This window comes from Oryzias latipes, chromosome 9 (genome assembly GCF_053564925.1).
Source record: "Oryzias latipes strain Hd-rR chromosome 9, Olatipes_Hd-rR_3.1".
NCBI classification, from domain to species: Eukaryota; Metazoa; Chordata; class Actinopteri; order Beloniformes; family Adrianichthyidae; genus Oryzias; species Oryzias latipes.
Genome location: NC_136245.1, coordinates 190,001 through 216,027, shown reverse-complemented (window position 1 = coordinate 216,027; position 26,027 = coordinate 190,001). Strand labels below are relative to the sequence as shown.

The following is a 26,027-nucleotide window of genomic DNA, read 5'->3' as shown; positions in this document are numbered from 1 at the left end:
CCGACCGAGCCGGCAGCCCTGGAGGAAAAGATCCCCACAAGAAACACTGAGGCTAAAATCATGAGATGCTAAAATTAAAGACATAAGATGTATATAAAAACATACAATTTACATTAAATACATAAAATAGCCTAGACTAAAACTAATAGAATGAATTAACAGTTAAAATCAACTAAAAGCTAGATTATAAAGGTGGGTCTTGAGCCTCTACAGTCTCTGAGGTTCTCTGGCAGACTGTTCCACAGGCGAGGACTGTGATGGTGGAACGAAGCCTCACCGTGAGTTTTGGTCCTCATTTTAGGAACAACTAAGATGCCAGAACCAGAGGACCTCAGGGTCCACAAGGGCTCATATTTAGAAAAATATCATTTAAATAAGAAGGCCCAAGACCATAAAAGCATTTATAAACCATTAAAAGAATTTTAAAATCAATCCTGAAACGCACAGGGAGCCAATGCAGCGATTTTAAAACCGGTGTAATATGTTCCCGTCCTCTGGTCCTGATGAGAAAGAGGTTGGTGCTACTAAGACGCATCAGAAATGACCAGAGTGGAGATTCACAGATGTAGTCGATGTAAGGGACGGTGTCATCGCATGGTTGATTACCTAGACAAGGTGTGTCCAACAAACATGCTGGAGCATGGTATGTTAGAAATCAAGCAGGAATGCCCCCCCGGTGCTAACTGGAGTTTGTTCTGTGAGCCTAATGGAGTGCCTGGCTGCCACCATGGAGAGAAAACTTACTTCAGCCGCAGGGGCCATGTATTTCAGCTGTGGCCCAGGGCTCAGGACTGTGAATCCCTGGCAGTTAACCAGGTGGTTTCATGACCATAGGCGAGTATTAGGAGACAGCTCTCTCTTTACCATAATGGACCGGTGCAACGATCACAAAACAGCAGACGCCGCCCCAATCCGCCTGTCAATCTCACAGTCCGATCTTACCGCACTCATGAACAAGACCTAAAGAAATTGAAACTCCTCCACCTGGGGCAGGGACACTACACCCACCCAGATAGGGCAAACTACCTTTTTCCAAACAAAGAATGACAAAGGATTCAGGGAAGTCTCACAATCATTGCAGTGTTCCCCCACTTGTATGTGTTTTCACATATTTGCAGATTTTTTTCCAGTCACATGACTCCTCCAGTTCCTCACAAAAGCTCAGAAATTTTAAGACACTTTTGCGTCCGAAGAAGGTTCTAGGGGAATTTCTGAGGAAGGGGGGACGGAGATGAAGAGCACACCAGCCCCTCAGCTTCCTCACTGGTCGCTAAAGAATATTTCACATCTGTTACCACTGGTTCCTGTTTGAAGTTTGTGCCTCAGCACACTCAGAGGAGGCCACAAAATCTCCTGAAACGCTGAAGAAGATATTCACGGACAATAATTATCATCCGGATGAATGAATGATGGATGAAACCAGCCTCTTCTGGAAGAAGATGACCTCTAGCACTGAACTGATGAAGGAGGAAGAACGGACTCCTAATTTAAGGCACAGAGAGACGGACAGACACTCCTAATGTTATAAAGTAGGCTACAGTACAGTCTATTGATCTGAATAGAACTTATGTTGAGAAATATTCCAATCTTCTTTGATAAATGTTTAAAAACCATCAGAAATGTATCAGAAGAGTTTTTTTTTTTAACTTGTCCTGTCCACCAGCTGGGCAGGCAGATGAGAACTGAAGACCTCTTGTGTTGGACATATTTTACTTTAACAACAGGGGTTGTTAATCTTCAGACAAACCAGAGGTATGTCTGAATAAACCCCTTTTGGAATTGAGGCCAAACTTTATTAATTTTAACCATGTTTGAAAATCTTTGGTGTTGGACCGGACGGAAAAGGAAAGAAGGGAAGAAGAGAGAGGGATGTTAGAGAGGGGGGGGGGGGGGGGGTAAGAGGGTGATAATAGGAGGGGGGGGATAAGACCATGAAGCAGCATAAAGCAACAAGTTTACTGGTTGTTTATCATTACGGTAAGGTTCAAATGTAGTACAAAAAGGGCAGGGCCTGTCCACACACACACTCAAATGTTATAAACACACCTGTTAGCTGCAAAATGTCCACATGTCAACATGCACACAAAACAGATAGTGTTCACACACGCATACTTATGCCTTAAAACCAACTAGTGTGAAATATTTCATTCATTCTATCATGCAAACTGTTAGTGCAAAGGTGAGCTAACACCTGTGCTCAGGTGAGTGTTTATGTTCTTCTAAAATGGATGGTGGAATGTGTAAAGAAGGAGGGAGAGTGCCCAGCCATCCCCACACCAAGACCCCCGCCGCAGCAGCCACGGCAGCCGGAACCCCCCAACGCCACAGCAGGTAGCAGGAAAAAACCGCCCCCCGGGCAATCACATCCGACCGCCACCCAGGCCAGGGCCAGCAGGACCACCGCGAGGCCCCCAAAGCCAGAGAGCAAGGAGGCACGGGGGGGAAAGAGAGTGCCGCCCCAGCCCAACCAGGAGAGCAGCCCCCCCCGCCGCGCCGGTAGAGCCCAACGCAGGGCCCCACCCGAGAAGGGTGCCCACAGCCCCAGACTAGCACCCCACCACCACCCAGGAGTTCCGGGTGTGGTGGGGCATCCCCCCGCCCCAACCCCAGGTACGAGCCAGGACCCCCCCAAGGGAGACCCGCTCCACACTCCAGGCAGCCACCCACACGGCCCACGTTTGGTCCAGGGAGGAGCAAGGCAGGGGCCAGCCGTCCCCGCCCAGAAGGGGAGCACCCCGGGGACAAGAGGGGCCCACAAGGGATGTTGTAAACATGGCCCGACCAGGCTCGGCCACAGTTGGAAATTTGGCGGGGCCCAGCGCTCAGGGGCAAGGACCAGAACCTACCCCCCACGGACACCCCCGGCTCAGGTGTAATGTGAACCCCCTACCCGCGCGGAGAGAGCACCGCCGGGGACAGCCGGCACCCAAGGGACACGGTCGCCATTGCCAAGGGCCCCGTACCCCCCAGCAGGGAAAGGGTAGGGGACAGATGGTCCTAGGTCCCACCTTCCTTGCAAAATGTGTGTATGTGTGTATGAGAGGGTGTGTGAAGAGTTTTAGATGAGTAAGGATCAGGGACGGTCAAGGGGGTAGGGGTGGTTCTCAGTATTCGTGGATTTGGCGTTTTCAGGGTGTCTCTAGTTCTTAACCCCCGGGAACATGGGGGGAATGCTGTTCTCCAAATTTGTGTACAGTCGGTAAAATATGGTAATATTAAAGAGCAGTATAAAAAATATCTACAGATATATTCTTTAACCCTTGTGCCAACTTAGATGACCCCCCCCCCCCCCTCTTACATTGACGTGTTCTCCCTACCATGACAAAGGTGGATAAAGGTGGAAAGATTTCATGAAAAATCACGAATCATTGAAGATAAAAGAAAAATTATTTAAATTATATATATTTGTATCATCTGGAAATAATGAGTCTTAGCAGTTGTGAAACATTGAATGTTGAAGAGTAACAGGCCCAGATTTTATTCGTGTAGGACAGCACGCCAATATTCTCTGTAGCATCCGATATAGATTCTTCAGTCTTGACAAACTGTTTTCGTCCCGTTAAATAGCTTTTAACTGAGCTTAGAGCTACTCCTCTTGTCCAATATACTTTCATTTTGTCAAGTAAGATGTCATGATTGACAGGGTCGAATGCTTTTTTAAGTTAATAAAAATTCCAGCTGCATATTTCTTTTTGTCTGGAGCTGATTTCCTCCACAGCCTCAATGCAGACAGTAAATTTGGTTTATTTTCTCTAACACTAAATGGACTCTCATATGTAATGATTCTTTATCAATAAATTAAACAAATTTATGATTACAATTTTTTTCTAAGATTAAAAAAGAGTGGACGAAGAGAAAATACTCATAAACAGATATTTTGTCTCCACTCTTATTTATTGAAATTACTTTTGCAATATTTATTTGGTTTGGGGATTTTCCAGGTTGTAATGATAAAATAGACATATTCACTCACTATCCACTTTATCAGGTCCACCTTGCTGGTACTGGGTTGGACGGGTTTTTATACCCGGATAGGTTTCCAAATTTTTTGCACAGATTCATCAGTTCAGGTATTGATTTTGTAGGTTGTTCAAAATATATTAGGATATCATCTGCGTAACACGCAAGTTTGTGTTCCTTTCCTAGAATATTTTTTCCTCTGATGTCTTTATTTTGTCTACTTGATTTTGCCAGCGCCTCTAAATATAAGGCGAATAAAAGTGGAGACCAGGCACAACCTTGTTTATTTCCTCTCAGGATTGAAACGCTGTTTGAGAGAAAACCATTAACTTTGACTCTCGCCGTGGGATTGGCATACAGAGCCTTCACTGTTTCAATGACTGTGTTATGCAACTTAAATTTAGTCAGTACTTTATAAAGAAAGTCCCAATTTACTGAGTCGAATGCTTTTTCCACGGCTATACTCATGAGCATAGCTTCATTTTTAGATGTTTGTATCTGCTCTATTATATGCAGGGCTCTGCACATTATCTTGTGTCTGCCGGTTTCTTATGAATCCAGTCTGGTCGTTACATATCAGACTGGGTTAAAATTCCTCCATTCGCCTGGCCATAATTGAGCTAAACAGTCTGTAGTCTATAAGGACAGAGATCGATCTATATGAGCCACACTCAGATTTATCGCTACCTTCTTTGGGAATGGCCAAAATAATGACTTCACTCCAACTTGGTGGTATTTGGGATTTCTTTAACACCCAGTTGAATGTCGGAAGCATTTAAGGGATCAACTCATCTTTAAATTCCTTGTACCACTCTGCGGTGAAGCCATCAGAGCCCGGTGACTTATTGGTTTTCAAACGGCTTATGGCTTTCCTAAGTTCCATTTCTGTGACCTCTGCTGTCATTTTCTCCATCGTTCAGAGTTGGTAGGTTTACAGAGTTAAGAAAATGATCAATCTCGTCCTCAGTCCCACCAGGTACTTTGGAGTATAATTTTTTATAAAATGCCTTCAAATGCCCCATGCATCTCACTTAACTTGGTCATGATGTTTCCAGTTTCTGGATGTTTGATTTTGCTTACAGTGCTGTCAGCGATTTTCTTTTTCAGTTTCCATGCTAGAATTTTCATTGATTTGGGTTAGGGTTAGGGTTAGGATTTCTGTTAGTATTTCTGTTTCAAATACAATAATTTTTTGTTTATCTCTTGTTTACTCAGATTATTTATTTCATTTATTACTTCTTTTAATTGTTTCAGCGTGCTTGTTAAAGGATTCTTTTTATGTTTGCTTTCTAGTTGTGTTAACTTCTTTTGTAATTCTTCAGCCTTTCTATTACGCATTTTCTTCCTATAAGAGGCGATTGATATAATTTTCCCTCATATGACTGCTTTTAATGTGTCCCATAGAATTGGAAATGACACTTCTCCATTATCATTTATTTTAAGAAAATTGTTCATTTCTTTTGTTATTTCTTTTTTGTATTTATATGTATGTCTTTGAGCTGGGATGAATTTAGTTTCCAAGAGAATAGTTTTGGATATGTTTTTAAATGAATAGTAAGTTATAATGGTGCATGATCGCTAGGGATGGGAATCGAAACCCCATGAAGCTCTCATGGGGCTTCGTGTAAATGTGCCAGAAAAATGAATGAAGCATTTGGGGCTTCGAAACCACACAGAACAGCGGCATCTGGTGGCAGACAGGACGTATATCATCTACTCCACTAAGTTCCTTGCCCTTGTAACACTTCAGTGTGGAAATAAAACAAAGACAATGTTTGAAGATTTGTGAGGAAGTGCTTGTGTTACATTGTGAATGCCATGTGTAAAGTGAGAATGAGTGCTTGTGAACCAGGGTCTAACATGACTGGGTGGGATACATGTTATAGATTTTTATTTAAAAACAGAATTTTCTCCACTGTGCTGGGCTTCAGCCTGTTTCGTCTTTGGCTGACGATTTCGCCAGCCTTGGAGAAGATCCTCTCACAAGGCACAGATGAAGCTGGTGTGCATAAAAACTTCATTGCCAGCTTGTAGAGATGTGGGTATAAAACCTTGTGGGTAACCCAGTATCTCAGTGGGTCCTGAGTCCTTGGGATGTGAGGTTCCTTTAAGTACCTAGAAGGACATTAATAGCCTATTGTCATGCACCAGTCTAAAATGAGCAGAAGTTATGATGAGGATTCTAATCTTTACTGTACCTCTGAACCTCCACTGTTGCACTGGCAGTTGTGCTGGTCACCTGCTGTTGAACCCCCACATGCCTGTCCAGCAGGGCCCAGAGACCACCATCTTCCTGCTGACTTGAAGGACCTTCTCTAGGTGGCGACTGTGGCTGTGCCTCTGGAAGTAGCGCCTGCATTGTTGCAGCACACTCTTTAGTGAGTCGCTCTATGGCCGTGTGGGCAGAGCCTTGGCTGCAGAACCCCAGCTCTTTAAACCTTGGGTCCATCAAGGTTGCCATTGACAGAGCATTGACCTTCTCCAGAGCTGAAAACCTCTCATGGAGATTGTTCTTCAAGTTAGTGGCCAGTTTTTCACCAAGTGGGTGTGTGATCTGACCACACCTGCTTGAGATGTAATGTTTCAGCATTTTGACCATGGGAATGACTTTGGATGCTGACACTCGTTTTTCTGTCGAAAGCTCAACTGTGCCCTATTGAAACGGTGAAAGAATGCTCAAGCAGTGGTGTATGGCCTGGTAGTCCTCTGAGGTGAGTGGAGGAAGGTCTGTATGGAGGGTGGCCAGAGCTGCCCCCAGTGGCTCTCTCTCCTTAAACAACCTTTCCAACATATTAAATGTGCTGTTCCATCTTGTTTCCACCTAAGATAAGACAGCAAGCACATTTTAAAGGAGAGAAGAAAGTAACACAATAAACAACTGCAAAAATATGTAAAATCTTAGATTTAAAAAAAAAAAGAAAATGTTTCACCTCTTGTATTAATTTGTGCTCTGGCCTGGCCAGCTGTCGCTGCATCTCTGACAGCTTCTCCTTCGCTGTGGTGCTGGATTTAAAAAGACCGACAATCCTACGCCCCTTACTTCGGATATCCTCTAGTTCAGGGGTTTGGGCAAGGGACTTTTTCACCACCAAATTAAGCATATGTGCAAAACACATTATGTGCCGAAGCAGTAATATATTAGCACATGCAACCATGTTGGGAGCACAGTCTGTAACCAGGCCTGTCACCTGGAAGAAAGATTACATGTTCACAAATCATGTATATTAGGTATTGGGAGGCCATATTGATGAATGATTTTGTACTTTATTGATCTGGCTCGCACCTTCCCTTTAATTCCCCATTCTTCCATGAGAAGATTTTTGGCCTCAGCCAAGTGAGCTGCAGTGTGGGTTTGGGGAAACTTCAGAACCCCCAAGACCACAGAGGCCAGCTCCACCTAGAATGAACAAAGTCAAACTGAGATACATAAACCAAAGCATTGCACAAAGCAGGGGATACCTACCTCCTCGGTGATAAAATGGCAGCCAAGTAAGCGTCCATGTTAATGGATGTCCACATATCTGCTGTAAGGCTGACAGCAGAGGCCCTGCTTACCACATCTAAAGCCTTCTCCTTTTTGGCTTTGTACTTCTCCTGTACTATTAGGAATTATGTAGGATGGGTCCAAAAGGTTGACAAAAGCCTTCTTCCACTTTCGGCTTCTCCCATCAGGGGTCGCCACAGCGAACGAGTCGCATGGTAGATTTGGCAATGTTTTACGCCGGATGCCCTTCCTGACGCAACCTTCTCAAACCGGGCTTGGAACTGGCAGAGGTAGAGAAGGGAACAGGGAGCAGCCCGGAGTCGAACCCTGGTTTCACGGACGGCAGGCGCTGCAAACCAGCACGAGCTAAACCGGCTCCCCGACAAAAGCCTAATAGTGACAAATAAAATACAGCTTATTATGTACACAAAAACATAAATAATGTAAATGCTATATAATATTAGCCACCTTACCTTGAAGCCTTTGTCTTCAACAATTGAAAATGGTTGTGCATCCATTACAATCATATCCACCAATGCAGAATCAAGTTCTTGCTTTATTGACACTGCAAAATATACATATGAAGAAAAAAAAAAATTATTTGTAGAAGCTGAGCCTCGAACCTGGAACCTCAGCATTCACATGTCACTGCTTTTTCCACTGAGCTATCCATTTTAGTCCTTATTCAGAGTGCCATTAGTTGGATATATTCTTATTACCAATATGAGGTGGATTGAAGGCTTGATTTGCCGACTGCGGAGTTTCAATATGATGAACGGAGCGGAGATGTCGCATCATGGAGGATGTACTATCATTAAATGCAAATTCATGTTTGCAAATTAAACATTGCACCTAAAAAAGAAATGGAAAGAATAAAAATGATTCCTTTCAACTGACAGACATACCTATAAAACTGACATAATCAGCAATGGCTACTAATAAAATAAAGTTAATAGTGTATTACCTTATTTGGAGAAATCAAGTTGAAATGATCCCAAGCCACAGAACGCTTTTTACCGGGTGCCATGACGTTGATTCTTACGATACACGGGAAACAACAGAACTGGTCGGGAAACGTTGTTTGGGATTCATCTGTATTTATAGACAACAGCGCGCCCTTCTGATCAAACACACCTGAGATCTGAAACCTGGTTCAGGTGAGTGATGCATTTGGCGCGTCATACGTCATCAATCACGTGATCTGCGCTGGTTGACACACGCTTCGAAACATTGTGCCGAAACACTCTGTTTCATGAAGGTGAACCGCGCGCCGAAGCCCCGTGTCAAACGGGCCATCCCTAATGATCGCTGATATCTATGGATCCCATTTCACATCTTTGGATTGTATCTTTATCTTTACCAAAAGTTAAGAAATAATCTATTCTGGTATAAATTGAGTGTCGGGCCGAATAATGAGAGTAGTCTCTCCTTGTAGGTAAAATATCTCTTCATATGCCTATCAAACCCACCTCCTCCAAGATTGCAGAGACTTTTTTATATAAAGTATTTGGCTCTTGTATTCTCCCACTAGAACTATCCAAGTCAGGCCTTAGTCTGATGTTTAGATCTCCACCACAAATCAATAGACCTTGGGTTTCTGTAACCATTATTTTAATAATTTTTTTTAAAGAATCTCAAGTCGCTTTCTGGTAGTGCATATACATTGAATGAATGTAATTAAATTACCATAAATCATTCTCCGGACCAAAACAAACCTACCTTCTTTATCCTTAATCTAAAAAGACTTTTCAAAATTCAAATTTTTGGAGATTAATATTGACACGCCTTGCCTGCGGCCAGATTTGTATGAGGAGAAAAACATATTTGTATAGCCCATTTTCTTTCATTTTTCATGTTCCTCATCATTTAAGTGAGTTTCTTGTAAATACACCACTTGTGCCTGCTCTTTCTTCATCTTAGTTAGCACTCTGCTACGCTCAATAGGATTTGTGAGTCCATTAACATTAACCCTTGTGCTTGTACATTGGGAGTTGGGTCATCTAGACCCACTAGACAGTGCTCTGAACCTTTTTTCTTCAATGATTTGTGATCTTCACTGGTGTCCATGGATTACATGAAATCTTTCCACCTTTATCCACCTTTGTCATGGTAGGGAGAACACGGCAATGGAAGGGGGGGTCATCTAAGATAGCACAAGGGTTAAAAGAAATAACTTTAATACTTTTCGTCACTCTGGAAAAATAATTGCACATTTCAAAATATAAATAACTTCTTGACTGGTCAACTCCCTTACTGAACAAGAACAAAGAACAGTAGTAACAAAAAAATTGAAAAAGTGAAAGAACGTGATTCCAAGCTTGGGGTCGTTCCTGTCAGACCCTGACTGGGATGTTGTTAAAGTCCTACCAGCAGGGGAGAACCCTTCCTCCGGGGGTAAGGGCCCCTGATTATGTTTTTAATATTCGTTTCTCCGTTGTCTCTCTTCTTGCATACATTCAGCTGTTAGGGGAAAAGTACTTACAGACTTTAATAGGACAGTTTGTCCTCATTGCGGATGATTTCCTCTCGGTGCTCCTCTGTGTCTCGCTGCTGCTGCTGCTGTGTTACCATCGTCTCCCAGGTTGTTCGGGACAGCTGCTCCGTAAGGGTTTACCTTGGTGTAATTTCGATGACCTGGAAGCCTCTGGTTCTCATGTCTGTGGCCGCCTCCTCCGCAGTAGAGTAGATCACAGTTCCATCCTGGTAGAAGACCCTCAGATTGGCTGAATATGGCGTTTGGAATCTGATGCTTTGTTGTTTTGAAGCCTTCTTTGCTTCAGCATAGTCCTTCCGTTTCCGTAGAATGGCTGGGGCATAATCCTGGTCAAAATATATTCTCCTTCCATTCAGAAGAACAGTCTTTTTTGCCCAGGCTTTGCATAACACATCTTCCTTGGTAATGAAGCTAGCAAACCGTATAAGTGTCAAGCGGGGAGTTTCTATTCCGCTCCTCTTTGCACCCAAGGCCCGATGTGATCTCTCTATGCTCAGATTGGTGTCTTGAGGGAGATTTAAACAGTCTTTTAGTGTTTTGTCCACAAATTCCTGCATGGAGGATCCCTCCGCTCCCTCAGGAACATTGTAAAGTCTTAAATTCTTTCTCCTGGCCCGACTCTCCTGGTCCACAAATTTCTCTTCTTGTTTGCTAACAATCTTTAGCATCTTGAGCAGTACCTGCTCCATGTTTTGTACTCGGTCTTCCACTTTATCAATTCGGGTCTCAGCTTCAGCTATTTTGTTGTTGATACTCGCCAGGTGCGACTTGAAGTCTTGGAATTCTCGGCAGAAATCGCGTATTTCTCCGAGTATTGTGGCTAAAGCTGAGCCGGGCCCTTCCCCCGGGTTAGCCATAGCGTTAGCTTGTTGTTGTTGTGTTAGTGGTGCCGCCGCAGCGTTTTCCTCATTTGTACGTTCCCCTGTCGGGCCTTTCTGCTTTTCTTTTTTCCCCATGTTCACCCCGCTTATTCCTATGCTATTTCCCGACTTTTTCTTAGAAGAATCTTATGTTTTTACGGGGTGGAAAAGATAAAATAGAGAGAGCTACTGCGTTAAGCTGCCATTAGGTAGAGTGAGGTCACCGGAACTCCAACCTATTAATTATGGTTTTAATAAAAAGTTTGTAGTAAATTAGAGAGTCTGGAGCTCCTGTTTTTTTTTCTTCTTAATTGTTCTAGATTGAAAAAGGTTCCCCTTGGTGATGTACAAGTAAAAGAAAAAAAGAGTGTTTTTCTGACTATACCCAAATTATGTCTGACATCTCTGCTCTCCTGCAGGATCGTCAAGTCTCCCCCGCACATGGGGGAGGAGAAGGTGCGACGGATCTTCCGGGAAGCGCTAAAGATCTGGAGTGATGTGACTCCACTCACATTCACCGAGGTCCGCAGCGGGAAGACTGACATCTCAATTGACTTCAGAAGGTGAGTGGCCAGATGCTCATGCATAAAAAAGTCTTAAGGTGAAACGCGTAACTCACAATAGGTTAGGGATATTGTGTAAAAGTCAGTGAAGACCAGAGATTTTTTTAACTTCACGCGTAATTGGGATAGGGAGGTAATTGTGTTTGGGTGATGGACAGACCTCATTTTGTGTTTTTCCACATAATGATTTCTCTGCGTGTTCCTAATTGGGTCCAAACTCAACACATTCTAAAAGAAAAACCTCCTAAATTTGGCATCAATGTCAACATTCTTGTGGGGATAAAAAGATGATTTTGTCAGTAAGTTCATCATTCAATCACGACGAGGCGTGACGGGCGAGCAGCTCCACCCGACCACAGCGTCTTCAGGTTGGTAGTAGATAGTCAGATGTTGCAGGTGAACTTGGTGAGTGTCAAAGTGTCATCAGCAGACTTGGATCAAGACCCAGAGCTACTGCAGGGCTCCAGACTAACTTTTTTCACTAGGAGCACAGTGGCCCCCAACTGAAAATTTTAGGGGCACAACCAGAAAATTTAGGGGCGCATACCGTAAATAAACATTCTAACCAAATCTACTAATTTCCACTGTATTACTAATAAATACTTTAATAATAGATGCAGAAATTACAATGTGCTGTTTCAAATTCAGTGTCACATTTTATCCTGCACTTTTGAAGATGCAGCAACAAGGTAAACTGACAGCACCATCGCTGTCATGACAGTACAAATAGTAAACAAAATACCATAAATTTAGAAAAAAAAAATGTTTTTAGTAAAAAAGTGATTACCGTAGTAACCTTTCAGTCATTTCACAGTTACAAACAATACTTAAATGTATGTAAACATTAGGGGATGGAAATTCATCTTGGTGACACCAAATAAGTGCAGCCAAGATGCACAATAAGCGTGTTTGAGATCAACCAGATGGACGCAACGCTGCGCAGATCACCTGGTGTGAGATGTATATTTTTGTTTTTGCTCCAACATCACCTGTCAATCAAAACAAAAATATCACGAGAAAGGGGTGGGAGCAAGGTCCCAACCAGAGCGAACACAGCTGGAAATTTAGTACTGCACTGAAAGCTGCCCTACAGACTACAAAACAATGCATTATGGGACATGTGTCCTGATGGGTTTTTGTAGTTCTGTGATCAATTAAAATAATTTAATATGCCAACTGATTAAAAAAAGGCTACATACATTACAAAACATTAAAATAATTATAAAAGATATAATATCACAAATCACAGATCATACTAAGGGGAAGAGGCATATTAAAACTAAATTGAATGTTAAGGACAACAACTTCCTGTTCTCCTTAAGTCTGGCTGCAGCTTCGCCTTCACCCCCCCCCCCTCCCCGCCCCCCCTCCTGGTCACCCCAACTATCCAGGCGCGGCGCTGGTTCATCTTAAACACGTCTATCGTTGCATTTTCCCCACGTGTTTTAAATGTGTCTAAGACTAAATCGTGTTGTTGCTCGCACGTGTCCCGTGACAGCTAATGAGCCCCGTTAGCTGTCACACATGTAGGTGTGGGACATTTATGCTCCTCAGCTGACCACCCCACGCGTGTGCATGGGAGCAGTGGTTTGCTTCGCGAGTTTGAGACCCCTGCTGCAGACTCTGGCACTGGTACACTAGCCGCAGATCGGAAGAACGAATCAATAGTTCGCTTGCTCACAGCTCAGACGCACATATCAGGTTGTGATATTTGTCTCCGTTTCCTTCCCACAGATGTTTACGCGCACTCGATAGGCCCCTCCCCCTCCACGCATTTTAGCCACTTACAGTGACTTTCCCTATTCTTCTCACACGCAGTGGCCTCCTCACAGACAGGCGTCACGCGAGTGTGTGCTCGCGTTTCATGAGTATGTGCGCGAGTGTGTGTGTGTGTGTGTGTGTGCGCTCGCGTCTCATTGATTATTTCATTGATCATTGACGTCCCCTTCCATGTTTAATGTATAAAAAATACGGAGGGTGGGGGAGGCAAATTTACTGGTCGCACATGAGCGACTGGATGTAAAATTCAGTCGCACACTCTCAAATTTTGGTCGCAAAATGCGACCATTTGGTCGCAGTCTGGAGCCCTGTACTGTCAGGATTTGTGACCGACCCAGGAGTGGAGCCCCGCTAGTGACAGACCACAACCATGACCAGAACCTTTGACCTCAGACTTGGCTTAGCAAACGCCTCCCAGCTGCAGGTCCATTAGCGTTTACCCTAACCCTAACCCTCAGTATATTAAAGGATACCGTGTTCCCTTGATATATCGTTGTTCATCTTTGCTGTATTGCATTTCTGTTTTTAGTTTAACTTTGCAAATTTTCTTTGTTTGTTTTCCTGTTAAAAATTCATTAGAAACTTTTATTGTTTGTTTTTAAAGCTCTACGTGGTTTTGTTCTGTTTAGTTAACCCTTGTGCTATCTCAGTTGACCCCCCCCCCTTCCATTGACGTGTTCTCCCTACCATGACAAAGGTGGATAAAGGTGGAAAGATTTCATGTAATCCATGGACACCAGTGAAGATCACAAATCATTGAAGAAAAAAGGTTCAGAGCACTGTCTAGTGGGTCTAGATGACCCAACTCCCAATGGTTACCCAAGCTTCTAATCACAGCCGTTCTAGAGTTTCAAGGTCTGCCAATCAGAATCTGCCTCATGTACCTGCAGGTCCAGCCCTCATGGAATAACAATTCTGCAGAACTGCACATGACATCCGACCTGAACAGATTCTATTTTTGTGGTCAATTACACTACACTGTACCACTGTAAATTACACTGTGCCAAAAATCCACTATTATCCGGTTTTTGTTTCTAGAGGCTTTTAGACATCTTTTATTTGATTCTATATTGGGTACCAAGCTTTTGCTGGTGCTTTAATCCTTTGTTTTAAAAGTGTTTTTATCTTCTTGTGATCGTGTTTTTCAAATAGCTATCGAAATGGTTTTTCTGTTTAAGTTTTTGCAACATACTGTGCACTGCAACTACCGCAAAGGAAACCAAGAGAAGGTGTGGAGTTTGAGTGGGATCCAGGTGTTGGCTCCATCAACCTGACATCTTGGAAACACACATTTCATGCAGTCAAATAAAGGAAAACCAACCCTTTACAGCAGAGTGATTCCAGAAACACCTGTAGCTACTTAGTAATTTTTTACCACACCATCATCCTTTAAGCTCAGATAGATGGCTGATGTTTTTAAAGTTCTGCTCTGAGCGTTTGCTTCATTCACATGCAGGTACTGGCATGGAGACAACTTGCCCTTTGATGGCCCAGGGGGCATTCTTGCACATGCCTTCTACCCCAAAACACACCGACAGGGCGATGTTCATTTTGATTTGGATGAGACGTGGACCCTTGGGAACCACATGGGTAAGGGTCAGAGATATCGCTGGTTCCTTTCAAATTGACATAAAGTCATAGCTTTGCACTACAATAGTGTAACTCCAGCAATGCTGGCTTGATCAGTTACTAAACAAAGTTCAAAGTCCTATGAGAAGTCTTAAGTCCAAGTCCAGAGTCCAAAACTGTCTCATCTGAACTGTAGGACCAGTCACCTCCACACGCTCCAGGACTAGATACAGATGGTTTCATTGAAGGGGTTGTCTAAGCTTCTTTGGTGGTCTCTGTTCCAGATATTAAAGTTCTGGATTAAAGATATGTAAGTTCATTCACAGAACAGACCAGTTCTTAGTAATGCAGTACTTAACAGTTTTTGAATGTCCCTTTCAGCTCACACCCTCATTCTCTCAACCATTTAGATTTCGCGTGTTGTTTCTAGATGGTCATTTTACATTTATTTGGAGGTCATATCATGCTGCTTCCTTTCTTTTTCCCCTTTCATACATGAGCTGATCATCAGCATGAAGTACTGAAACTGTAAAACTACCAAACGTGTTGTATATCATTGTAAACCTGGGTCAATAGAGACATCTCTCTTATGATTTTGAGGGAGGGGGTTGGCTATGGATTGGCTTAGTTCCCACCACCAGCTGCTCCTGATGGCTTTTCAAAGCATGCAAGTCATTTCAGGCCCCCTGCTATGATTTCCCCTGCAGGCACGGACCTTCTCCAAGTTGCTGCCCATGAGTTCGGACATGTCCTAGGCCTGCAGCACTCGCGAGTGCCAGGAACTCTCATGTCCGCCTACTATTCCTTCTCGTATCCACTTCAGCTTAGTGAGGACGACAAGCGAGGCATCCAGTACCTGTATGGTGTTCGTCCACAGGCCACGCCCCCATCCCCTGTCAACCTGGAGACCAATGACATTGTCTCTATGGTGAGTAGCACAACAAAAAGCTTAAGGGATGGTGATCAACCCCTCCCTCAAATTTACAACCCTTGAATGATAGAATCCTTCATATATCTTCTCTAATTGCTAATAACTGCCAACATAGCCCACTCCCAACACAGTGCGTTCTCTGCCCGTAACTGTTTACAAATGGCAGAAAGAGTCTAGAAAGCAACATTAGTATAGAAACAGTCAGTAAAATGGACCAAGCTCAGAGTTTTGAAGCAGTCAGAGAAATCAATGGGGGTGAAAGCAGAAACCTGATGAATGCCTCAGTGCTCTCCCAGACCAGTTTGGTCAGAAAGGAAAACACTTTCCTTCCTTTTATGCAAGTTTTCAACTGAAGTGGATTTGAAAACTAAGAAACTGGAGTAGCCTAAAAACTTTTCTCAACATCTTTTTACAGAAGGGATTCCCAACCACTGTCCTCACGTTTTACCACTCTGACCATTTTCCGGCTCTCTTATCCCTCCTTATTGCTGATTAGCTGACCAAGGTGTTTTCACACTGAATAACTGAACACACATGATCAACAATAAGTGCAGGGAGAGCTGGAGAACAGGTAGTGGTAGATCTTTAGGACCAGGGGTGGGCAACCTTGTTTTACAGTGTATCTTGAATGAATTTGAATGTTTTATGTTCACTGTCTGTCATTGAAACTGGACAGAATACAAACAAAGACATGTGTATGTGTTCACACACTAAGTCACTGGCCAAACCAGTAACTTACAGAAACAGAGCTAATAAAGTCTATGAAAGAGAATCCTGATAAGACAGTAGAGATCTAGCAGCCAAAACTGTAGCTCCTACTCGGGTGCACCTTCAAACAAGTTACACCTTATTTGTTAACAGCTTATTATTTATCCTTAATAAGAAGTGGTGTCTAAGAGGACAGAAAAGAAATGGACAAACACTGAATAATCTGTGGCAATACACAAGTTAGTTATTGTAGTAAGAGGAGACCGGGAACCAGATAACCAGACTCACAGCACATAATTGGACAAAAATAATATGCTAGTAAAATACAATGTTAAGACCTCATGACAAAAACAGACAAACTAAAAATCCCTGGAAACATTTAAAACTATTGTGGTTTGGGTTCTGTTGTGTTGTATTCAACTTCCTGTCTTATTTTGAAGGTTTCTTCCTGCCTGTCTTAGTTTTAGTTTTACTTCTCTGGTCCCAATCTCTCCTGATAATTTGCACCTGTGTCTCGTCAGTCCTGTTTGTGTACATGTCTTGTCTCGGCATTCCGCATGTGCTGGTCCATACTGTCCTGTTTACCCCGTCAGTTGCTTCTTTGGTTTCCTTGCTTGGTAGCACCTTTTGTTATATTAAAATCTCTTGTTTTTTGGAACACCCTGCCTCCTGTCTCTGCATTTGGGTCCTGCGCCAACCTCGCAACATAACAAAAACCACTTCAAAGGTAGATGCAAAACAGAAGTTTGTGATAATGTAATCCTAAGCAACAGAACTTGTTACGAACAGGCAGGCAGACGGCTGGATCCAAATGCAGCAGGTTTGTTGATGAGAAGGATTGACAGTAGTTCCCCACACTATAAGTCCGTGAAGGAGAAGGAGAACCATACAGACGGCTGGCTGTTTAAGTAGGTGATATATTGAAAGTTTTATTGCTCTGGGGAGAATGGAACAGGTTTGGCCCTCTGTTCTGCACTGGATATTTTAGTAGAGGCAAGTACAGCCAATGACACTTCGACACATGGGCGGGCACGGTGGGATCTGACGATCAGAGGTTGACCGCTCTGCATCACGGCCACCGGGGAAAAGGAGGAGAAGCGTTCATGAGGAGGAAAGATGTGCAGAGTTGTGGAAGCTACAGAGGTAAAAAGCTGAAGAGCCTCACATTGAAGTTATGGGAGACAGTAGTGGAATCTGGACTGAGCTGAAGATTGTGAGTAAAAGTTTGGTTTCATATAGAGAACTACAGATACAGTATTTGCTTTGAGGAGGCTTCTGGAGAAAAACAAAGAAAGCCAAGAAGGTCTTTGTAGATTCGGAGAAGGTTGATTGCAGCATAAATATGGAGGAGCTGTGATTCATTATGAGGAAAATCTGGTCCGACATGATTCTGTTTTTCAACTTGAGGAAGAAATCTCTTTTTGTCATTTCCAGCCCGAAGTCTGCCGGACAGACTTTGATGCAGTGTCTATGATTCGAGGAGAGCTGTTCTTCTTTAAATCCGGTTATGTGTGGAGGATTCGGGATGGGCATCTGGAAAGTGGCTACCCGGCACTGGCATCACGGCATTGGAGGGGGATTCCCGCTAACATTGACGCTGCCTTTGAGGACAATTCCGGAAACATCTGGTTCTTTCAAGGTGAAATATCTGAACTGCATCTCCGTAGTTTATGATTTTGTTTGAGGGCAAGAAAGATAATAGTTCCAATTGCAAAAAATAGTCCCTGAAGGTTTGGTTTCATGTAAAATAATTATCTTAATTATCTTACATTTTAATGTCTTTCAATGTTCAGATTGTGTTTTAACCCTTGTGCTATCCTATGCCCCCCCCCCCCCCCCCTACCATTGAGGTGTTCTCCCTACCATGACAAAGGTGGATAAAGGTGGAAAGATTTCATGTAATCCATGGACACCAGTGAAGATCACAAATCATTGAAGAAAAAAGGTTCAGAGCACTGTCTAGTGGGTCTAGATGACCCCACTCCCAATGTTAAAGTGCCTAGGATAGAACAAGGGATAAGTGAGCATGTGAAACAAAATAAACTGTTCTGAAAGAGAAAAATAAAAGCTTAAAACTGAGGCAGTATGTTGTCTGCAGGTGAGAAGTTCTGGATATTTGATGCTGAGAGGCACATCAGGGGTCCTGAGCCCACCAGAGGTTTGGGTCTGTCCGTGTCTGGCATCCAGGCAGCGCTGCGCTGGGGGACTGACTCCAACTACAACACTTACTTCTTTAAGTCTGGCAGCTACTGGAGGTTCAGCCCCAGTGAGAACCGTGTGGAATCGGTAAACCCGCGCAGCATGCAGGAATGGAGCGACATCCCAGAAGACATGGATGCTGCCTTTAGGGACCTCTATGGTAAACTGAGATTCTTTAGTTTAGCATTTATGTCACTTAACTTGCAAAAACTCCTCTGCTTGTACAGTGGCGCCTCGTTTATCACAGGAGTTACATTCTAAAAATAAATACTACTAGTACACAGTAAAATCCACCAAGTAGGATTCCAGATGTTTTAAGCTGTGAAACTCCTCACTACACACACACAAATTTTCACACTTTTCTCTCTTGTTTGAACCTTCATGGAAAAACATGTCCAGTATTAAAGAAAGGGAAACAGGTCTGTCAGTTGGTTGACTGACAAGATCAACAGCCAATCAGGACACAGAACACTGCACTGTTAAGAAAAAAGAAAGAGAAAAAAACATGCTAAACATGCTAAACGGTGAGACAGAAAAAGGGTGAATGGTAATATGGCTGTACTTGTTTTTCAGTCTTCTTGTTATTGACATTAGAAAGGAGCCATTTATTCCATTGACACATTTGGAAGAAGCAAACTGTCCCGTTCGCTTTTCAGCACCAAACATAAACATGCAACATCAAGGTCGCTGAAATAACATGTCCATCCTCGTTTTCCAAATGTCTTTTGGGGTCACAGGGTTGCTTGAGCCTATCCCAGCTACTGTTAGGTAGGGATGCAACGACACATGGCTGAACTGTCACTAGCCACGCCCCCTTTCCTGTGCATAATTTAAGTCAATTGTCTGTTCAAACTGCATGCAACTCGCCCATCAAATTTGCATTGGTTGCCTCTCCTTCACTGCACCGCAAATATTCTGCTCACCGCCTGTCCAAAAATATGTACAAAGTAGAGCCCTGTTGTTTTCTTCGTCCCGCTCCCGCCCACGCCCGTCGAATTTCTGACCATTGCCGCCCGCTCCCACAACATATGTGTTACACTCCCGCCCACACCTGCAAAACTCCAAGAATTTATTGATTTTGTCCCACCCGCAGGAAAAACAACACGTATGACCCCAAACCATTACTGACCCACTACCAAACCGGCCGTTTTGGACGATGTCGCAGCAGCAGAGCGCTCTCCACGGCGTCTCCAGACTCTGTCACGTCTGTCACATGTGCTCAGTGGGAACCAGCTTTCATCTGTTTAGAACACAGGGTACCAGTGGCAAATTTGCCAATCTTGGTGTTCTCTAGCAATTGCCAAACGTCTTGCACAGTGTAGGGCTGTAAGCACACCTCCCACCTGTGGATGCGTGGCCCTCATACCCCCTCATGGAGTCTTATTCTAACAGTTTGAGCAGACACATGCACATTTCTGGTCTGCTGGAGGTCATGCTGCAGGGATCTGGCAGTGCTCCTCCTGTTTCTCTTTGCACAAAGGTGGAGGTAGTGGTCCTGATGCAGGGTTGTTACCCTCCTACGACCTCCTCCACATCTCCAGGTGGACTGGCCTGTCTCCTGAAAGTGCCTCCATTCTCTGGACACTGTGCTGACAGACACACCAAACCTAATCGCCACAGCTGGCGTTGATGTGCCGTCCTGGATCAGTAGCACTGCAGAACAAAAAACATAAAGACAAACAAAAACAGGTCAAATTGATAGTTAGTCAGTGTTGCTTCCTAATTTGATTAAACAGAAGTAGCATTGACTTTAAGTAACATGGACTTGTTTAGGTGTTCCCTTTATTTTTTTTAGCAGTGTATATGTTTTGAAGCTTTTCATAAAATAAATTGTAAACTTTTATCTTGCTATTTTGTTTTACTTTCCTTTTTACTGACCAGGAAAATGATCCAAACTGTTACTGTATAAACGTGACTTTTCGGATCCGTTGTCCCCTTACTGTTGGACAAAGGCAGGTTAGGACAGTTTGCCAGTCTGTCAAAGGTCCAAAAGAACACATAGACAATGAAAAAACAAAACAAAAACCACAATGATGTCTTTTGAAAATGTTATGCACTTTTTTTCTCCAAATTCAAATGTTCTGTAAAATTACAAAATAGAAACAGTGTTTGCATTTTTAAAAGGAACAGAAAATGAATTCTTATTTTCACCTGTATTTTATCAAATATTCTTGGGGAAAATGTTCCAGTCTTCTCTGTGGAATTTCATTTTAGTCAGAGCTACAGTTTGTCCAGACTGTGACTAAAACCGTCCAGTTGCGGTTGCAGAGCTGCTCAGAGGGCATTTTCTTTAACATAGCAACAATAGCTGTGAAGAACAATTTTTTTTTATGTTTTACAGGAAATCATAATACGTATGATAGAAACATTACATTTTTTCTTCTCATAAAAATTACATCATGAAGGTTCTTGTAAAATGCTGAACTGACTCGTCCTCAGATTTAGATCCTTCTGATGCCTGAATATCCTTACATGCTCTCACCCCTGCCAGCTCTAAATGTTTGAAATAAAAAATGTCTCCATAACTTTAATACAGATGTCTTTCCTTGGTCTTTTAGGATACGCTCATTTTGTTCGAGGGCGGCAGTACTGGAAATTCAGCCCCTCCGGCATGAAGCTGTTGGAAGGTTACCCCCGCTATGTCGGCATCGATTTTTTTAGCTGCAGAAATGTATGAGTGTGAGAACAAAACTCATTTTGAATTTTTGAAATTAAGAAGAAAGACTTTTCAGAACAGATGTTGGGACCTCCTTTGAATCCATTTATGCTTCACTCCACTTTTTGATTTTTGGATTAAGTTTTTCCCTCTCAGGAAACCACGCAGCCTTCTTTCTGTGCAATCTACTTTAAACATGAGGCTGAGCATGCCAGATGTGTGCTACATCATTCCCCAACCCTAAAACAAGGCCACTGGTTGACAGACGAGCCCTGTGGTTTTGCCAGTTTGAAGGTCTGAAGGACATGGAGCGAGCAGTCGGCTGGTGTCTAACAAAGGGAGGTTTGAGCTGCATAAGTGACACTAAATCATTTCCCACTGAGTTACTTTTGAGAAGTAACAGAACAGCAGGATGATGATGTGATGTAGGAGCACCGTTTAAACATGTTTGAAGTCTTAAACTGCCTTTAAAGTCCCACTCCGATCATCTTCTGATCTATTTTCTAAGTGTTCCCTGTTGTCTTTTACTCATGATGATGATGATGCAGTTTTTAGCCAAAATCCCAAAACCTGTCATGTTCTAGGACATAGTTGCCGAAGAGCTGCAGGAGTTTTTTAGAAATTCACCTTTGAGTTGAAGCAAAGTAAGCCGTTCCCACTTCCCGTCATCCGTTTGTTTACCTGCTCTCCAACTAACCCCAACTTAACAGGTAAAACAAAAATGTTGATCAACAATGGAGCTATCCAGCCGCCCGGTTCTGATCCAGAGTCCAGCTCAGACCAGGAAAACAAAGACGTTCATGGATCTGTTGGTCTGCAGCAGAGCGGGGAGACTGAACGGCCACTGTAGTACCTATGTCACTGCTACAAGCTTCTTCAAACAGCATTTTTTTCTTCTGCTCCTGATTCACAAAGATCTGAATAAGAATAAAAATCTCAGAGACACTTTTATGCCTAATTTTCTTTATATTTGTCATCTGTCATACTAAGACATGCTAAAAAAAACACCATAAATGCATTTTTATTTGAGTGGGTCTTTAACCCTCGTGTTATCTTAGATGACCCCCCCCCCCCCCCCCCCCCCCTCCATTGAGGTGTTCTCCCTACCATGACAAAGGTGGATAAAGATGGAAAGATTTCATGTAATCCATGGACACCAGTGAAGATCACAAATCATTGAAGAAAAAAGGTTCAGAGCACTGTCTAGTGGGTCTAGATGACCCCACTCCCAACATTAAAGTACCTAGGATAGAACAAGAGTTAAAGTTTACATTGCTTCATATTTATACAGTGATGCATTTTTAATTGTTTTTCTGTCAATTGATTTTTAACCCTTGTGCTATCTTAGATGCCCCCCCCCCCTTCCACTGACATGTTATTCCTACCATGACAAAGGTGGATTAACCCTTGTTCTATCCTAGGCACTTTACCATTGGGAGTGGGGTCATCTAGACCCACTAGACAGAGCTCTGAACCTTTTTTCTTCAATGATTTGTGATCTTCACTGGTGTCCATGGATTACATGAAATCTTTCCACCTTTATCCACCTTTGTCATGGTAGGGAGAACACCTCAATGGAAGGGGGGGTCATAGGATAGCACAAGGGTTAAAAAAGGCTTCCACTGTGAAGCTAAACCTGTTTGTCATCCCACCCTGGAGGAGTTCCCTCAATATGCTGGCTCCTGAATTTTGGAGGTTCTCTGTTCATCACACATTGGTCCCCTCAGTGCAGGACACTGTGGAGAAGTCCTGTTCCTCAGCCATTTCCACCATCTCATTACTTTTGCTTCTATTTATACACAGTGTACATACAGTGTCTTTTGTTTTTCAGCTGTGTCCTTTTATCTGTACCAATGTATTCACTGTCCTATGTTTCTTGTTATTCTAAGACATAAATAACACTTTTCGTCAAACTGCTATTTGAATGTGAAAGTAATGCCACACAAAATCTGTATGAAACTTCAGCTGCAACCTCCTAAATAAAAATATTCTTGTTTTATCTTTGTGAATAAAAATGAAAAGTAAGTGTTTAGACTGTGGACTGAATAGAAAAACATTCTGTTAACCCTTGTGCTATCCTAGGCACGTTAACGTTGGGAGGGGGGTCATCTAGACCCACTAGACAGTGCTCTGAACCTTTTTTCTTCAATGATTTGTGATCTTCACTGGTGTCCATGGATTACATGAAATCTTTCCACCTTTATCCACCTTTGTCATGGTAGGGGGAACACCTCAATGGAAGGGGGGGGGGGGGTCATCTAGGATAGCACAAGGGTTCCAGGGGCAACCACACATTTACGCTGTGTGTTTATGAAGCTAAATAACCCTCAAATGTGACAGAAACCTTGTTTCAACATAAAAGACCTCTGATCTGTTTGACCAGCTTGCAGACAAGACGAGTTTGGTAAGAAAATGAAAAATTGAATTGAATTCATAGTATGGAGTGAATCTGACTGCTGGGGGAGGATTCCCCTCCATTGCAGCATTTTGTTTGCTCATTACAAGAACACATCACACAATAATATTACCTTCATTTTTTATTTTCTAAGAATTATTAAAATGTACAAAAAGACAACAGCTGCAACATAATATATTATCTGAGAGTGGCATTTATCACCCTCTCTGGTCAGAGTTGGAGGTCCACTTTTCCACTCTGGGGGGTGAGGAGGGGGGGGTCTAACAGAGCCTTTGACAAACAGGAGTTCAACAATAATTAAAGATAATATGGCAAAAAACTGATTGGGTTCCAGGTGAGCAGAGAGGATTCCAGTACAAATAGAGGGATCTCTGCTGTTGACTTCAAGGAAGAGATCGGCAATCTGACACTCTCCTGGGGGGCTGGGGGGGGGCATTGGTCTGCATCTTCTACCATGCTGGTGCTGTGTTGGCCAATCGTCTCATTCGCCTGTGGATGCAAAAAGAAAGTCAACTACAAGAACATTTCACCGCAGCACAGCTGCTCTACGTTTCCACTTCAACTGTCTTGCGTGGCAGTGAAACAATCTAAAGGGGGGGGGGGGGGCATTAATCGTAAAAACATCCATTCCAGCAAGCGGTCCTCCCTGAAGACATGACATGAGCTTGTTAACAAATTTAGGAAATCCCGCTCCGATCATCTTCTGATCTGTTTCCAAACCATTCCCAGTCGTCTTTTAATGATGATGATGTCATTTTCCGCCAAAATCCAAAAACCTGGGTGGACATAGTTTCTGCAGAGCAGCAGGAGTTCATCAGAAAATCACCTCTGAGTTGTGGGCGGGACTGTTGGCATCAAGTAAGCCTGTGCTCATTTCCCATCATCCCTTTAATGACACTCTCTCCCACTAGCTTACAGCCTCGGGGTGTAACCATAAATGATTGAATTGATTTCTGCTCCTACAATCCAACCGTCTCAGGCACAAATGAATCGACCTAAACCATTATTTGTTTTACATGAGATTAATCGATTATATCGATCTAGAAAAATACCATTTGGATTGAGGTACAGTACCATATATTCACGACCATAAGGCACACTTCAAAGTCGTACATTTTCTCTAAAATGTACGGAGCGCCCCATTGTGCGGTTCCACTAGTGTGTTGTTGCGTGACTTTGGTAAAGAGGGAAGTGAAGATGTAAAAAAGAACTGTCACTGAGTCAAAGACTTCAACAGGGAGTCTGGCAGTTTGCATTTGTGTTAAACTCAGGTAACAGATCCTTTCATTGCTGACACAAAACCTGAAATACATGACAAATGGAAATAAAAACTCTATAGTTCAAATACTCTATTTAAAATTCTGGATGTTTGATCTGCACTTACATTAAACTCAGGAGGACAACATTTTAGGGATGAACCATCATAACTGCTGCAGCTGTTTTTTCATTCATGACTTCTGATTAGATCAGAAAAATTATTTCTCCAAATCATTTTAATTGATAATGTGGACCACAATAACTGTGAGCACTCGTAATCCGACAACACTGATGCCCAAGTCAACACCCTGCTGACCTTGTATTTCTGTCCTGGTCTCTGATCTTCTTCTCCATTTCTGCATCCGTCAGGGTCTCCAGCAGGGGGCACCACTGGTCAGCATCACCGGTGTTTCTGATGGCGATCTCCACTGTTGGCAGAGGGTTCTCACTGCAAAACAACAAACACTGGTGGTTTGGTCACTTCTTTCCCTGAAAAAATGAAGCTTTCAGACACAGACCCTGCAGAAACTAGACAGTTTGTGAATGCATGAGTCAGCAGAATGAAGAACCCAAATATAAGCATGACTGAACTTCTGCTGCTTCCTTAAATCCAGCCAGTTTGTAAAAAATACAAAAATGCTAAAAGTCCTCACGGTAAGACAAAGTCTAGAAGGATTTGCTGCTCTTTGACAGAGGTTAGAGCTGCTGTCTGGGTTTGGAGACGTCAGAGGAGTTCCGTCTTCTGCTGTCATTACTGCACTTACAGCCAAAACGACGGCAGAGCCTCCGATGGTTAAAACGTAAAGCACTCGTTTGGTAGAAAACACAATGAGACAAATCCTGCTGATGAACTCTGACTAGAAAGCTCCGGGGGTCTACATTTTCTTTCAGGGAAGAAGTTGGAAGAAGGCTGAAAGGTGGGCACAATCACACCCACAAACTGCTTACACCCTGAACCTATTTTGGACATAATGTGCAGTTTTTTCAATTCCCCCATCTGTTTGACAGCGGGCAGAAACCCAGATGGACACATCATTTATGTATTTATTGAGGTGTTTGTAGTTATGAAATATCCTCCTGCATGAACTGTCAGTAACCGTCAAATGAGGCTCATCCTGGGTGAGACTAAATAATAACAAGCATCAATGGCT

The 26,027-nt window shown here is 43.0% G+C and overlaps 2 protein-coding genes and 1 long non-coding RNA gene across 4 annotated transcripts in view; 1 reads left to right on the top strand and 2 right to left on the bottom strand.

Annotated features, from left to right (window-relative positions):
- Positions 1-22,147, top strand: part of mmp11a (matrix metallopeptidase 11a) — a 67,053-nt gene extending 44,906 nt beyond the window's left edge. Inside the window, exons 3-8 of the mRNA XM_023958915.2 lie at positions 11,218-11,361; positions 14,597-14,730; positions 15,417-15,637; positions 17,783-17,987; positions 18,447-18,707; positions 21,106-22,147. Coding sequence (XP_023814683.1) covers positions 11,218-11,361; positions 14,597-14,730; positions 15,417-15,637; positions 17,783-17,987; positions 18,447-18,707; positions 21,106-21,224 — 1,084 coding nt within the window. The 3' untranslated portion in view covers positions 21,225-22,147. The remainder of the gene's footprint in view (positions 1-11,217; positions 11,362-14,596; positions 14,731-15,416; positions 15,638-17,782; positions 17,988-18,446; positions 18,708-21,105) is intronic.
- Positions 5,835-8,028, bottom strand: LOC105358090 (uncharacterized). 2 transcript variants are annotated; one of them, XR_002873915.2, is made up of 6 exons: positions 7,918-8,028; positions 7,424-7,603; positions 7,244-7,357; positions 6,891-7,148; positions 6,159-6,781; positions 5,835-6,075 (listed from the first exon to the last, which is right to left on the bottom strand). It is a non-coding gene; the product is annotated as an uncharacterized LOC105358090 (long non-coding RNA). The 2 variants fall into 2 exon arrangements; XR_013657894.1 differs by having other exon boundaries at positions 7,244-7,603.
- Positions 22,148-23,727: 1,580 nt separating the features above from the next.
- The window catches only part of smarcb1a (SWI/SNF related BAF chromatin remodeling complex subunit B1a), a 16,902-nt gene continuing 14,602 nt past the window's right edge, over positions 23,728-26,027 (bottom strand). The window contains exons 8-9 of the mRNA XM_023958916.2: positions 25,193-25,324; positions 23,728-24,108 (exon numbers count right to left, since the gene is read on the bottom strand). Coding sequence (XP_023814684.1) covers positions 24,069-24,108; positions 25,193-25,324 — 172 coding nt within the window. The 3' untranslated portion in view covers positions 23,728-24,068. The remainder of the gene's footprint in view (positions 24,109-25,192; positions 25,325-26,027) is intronic.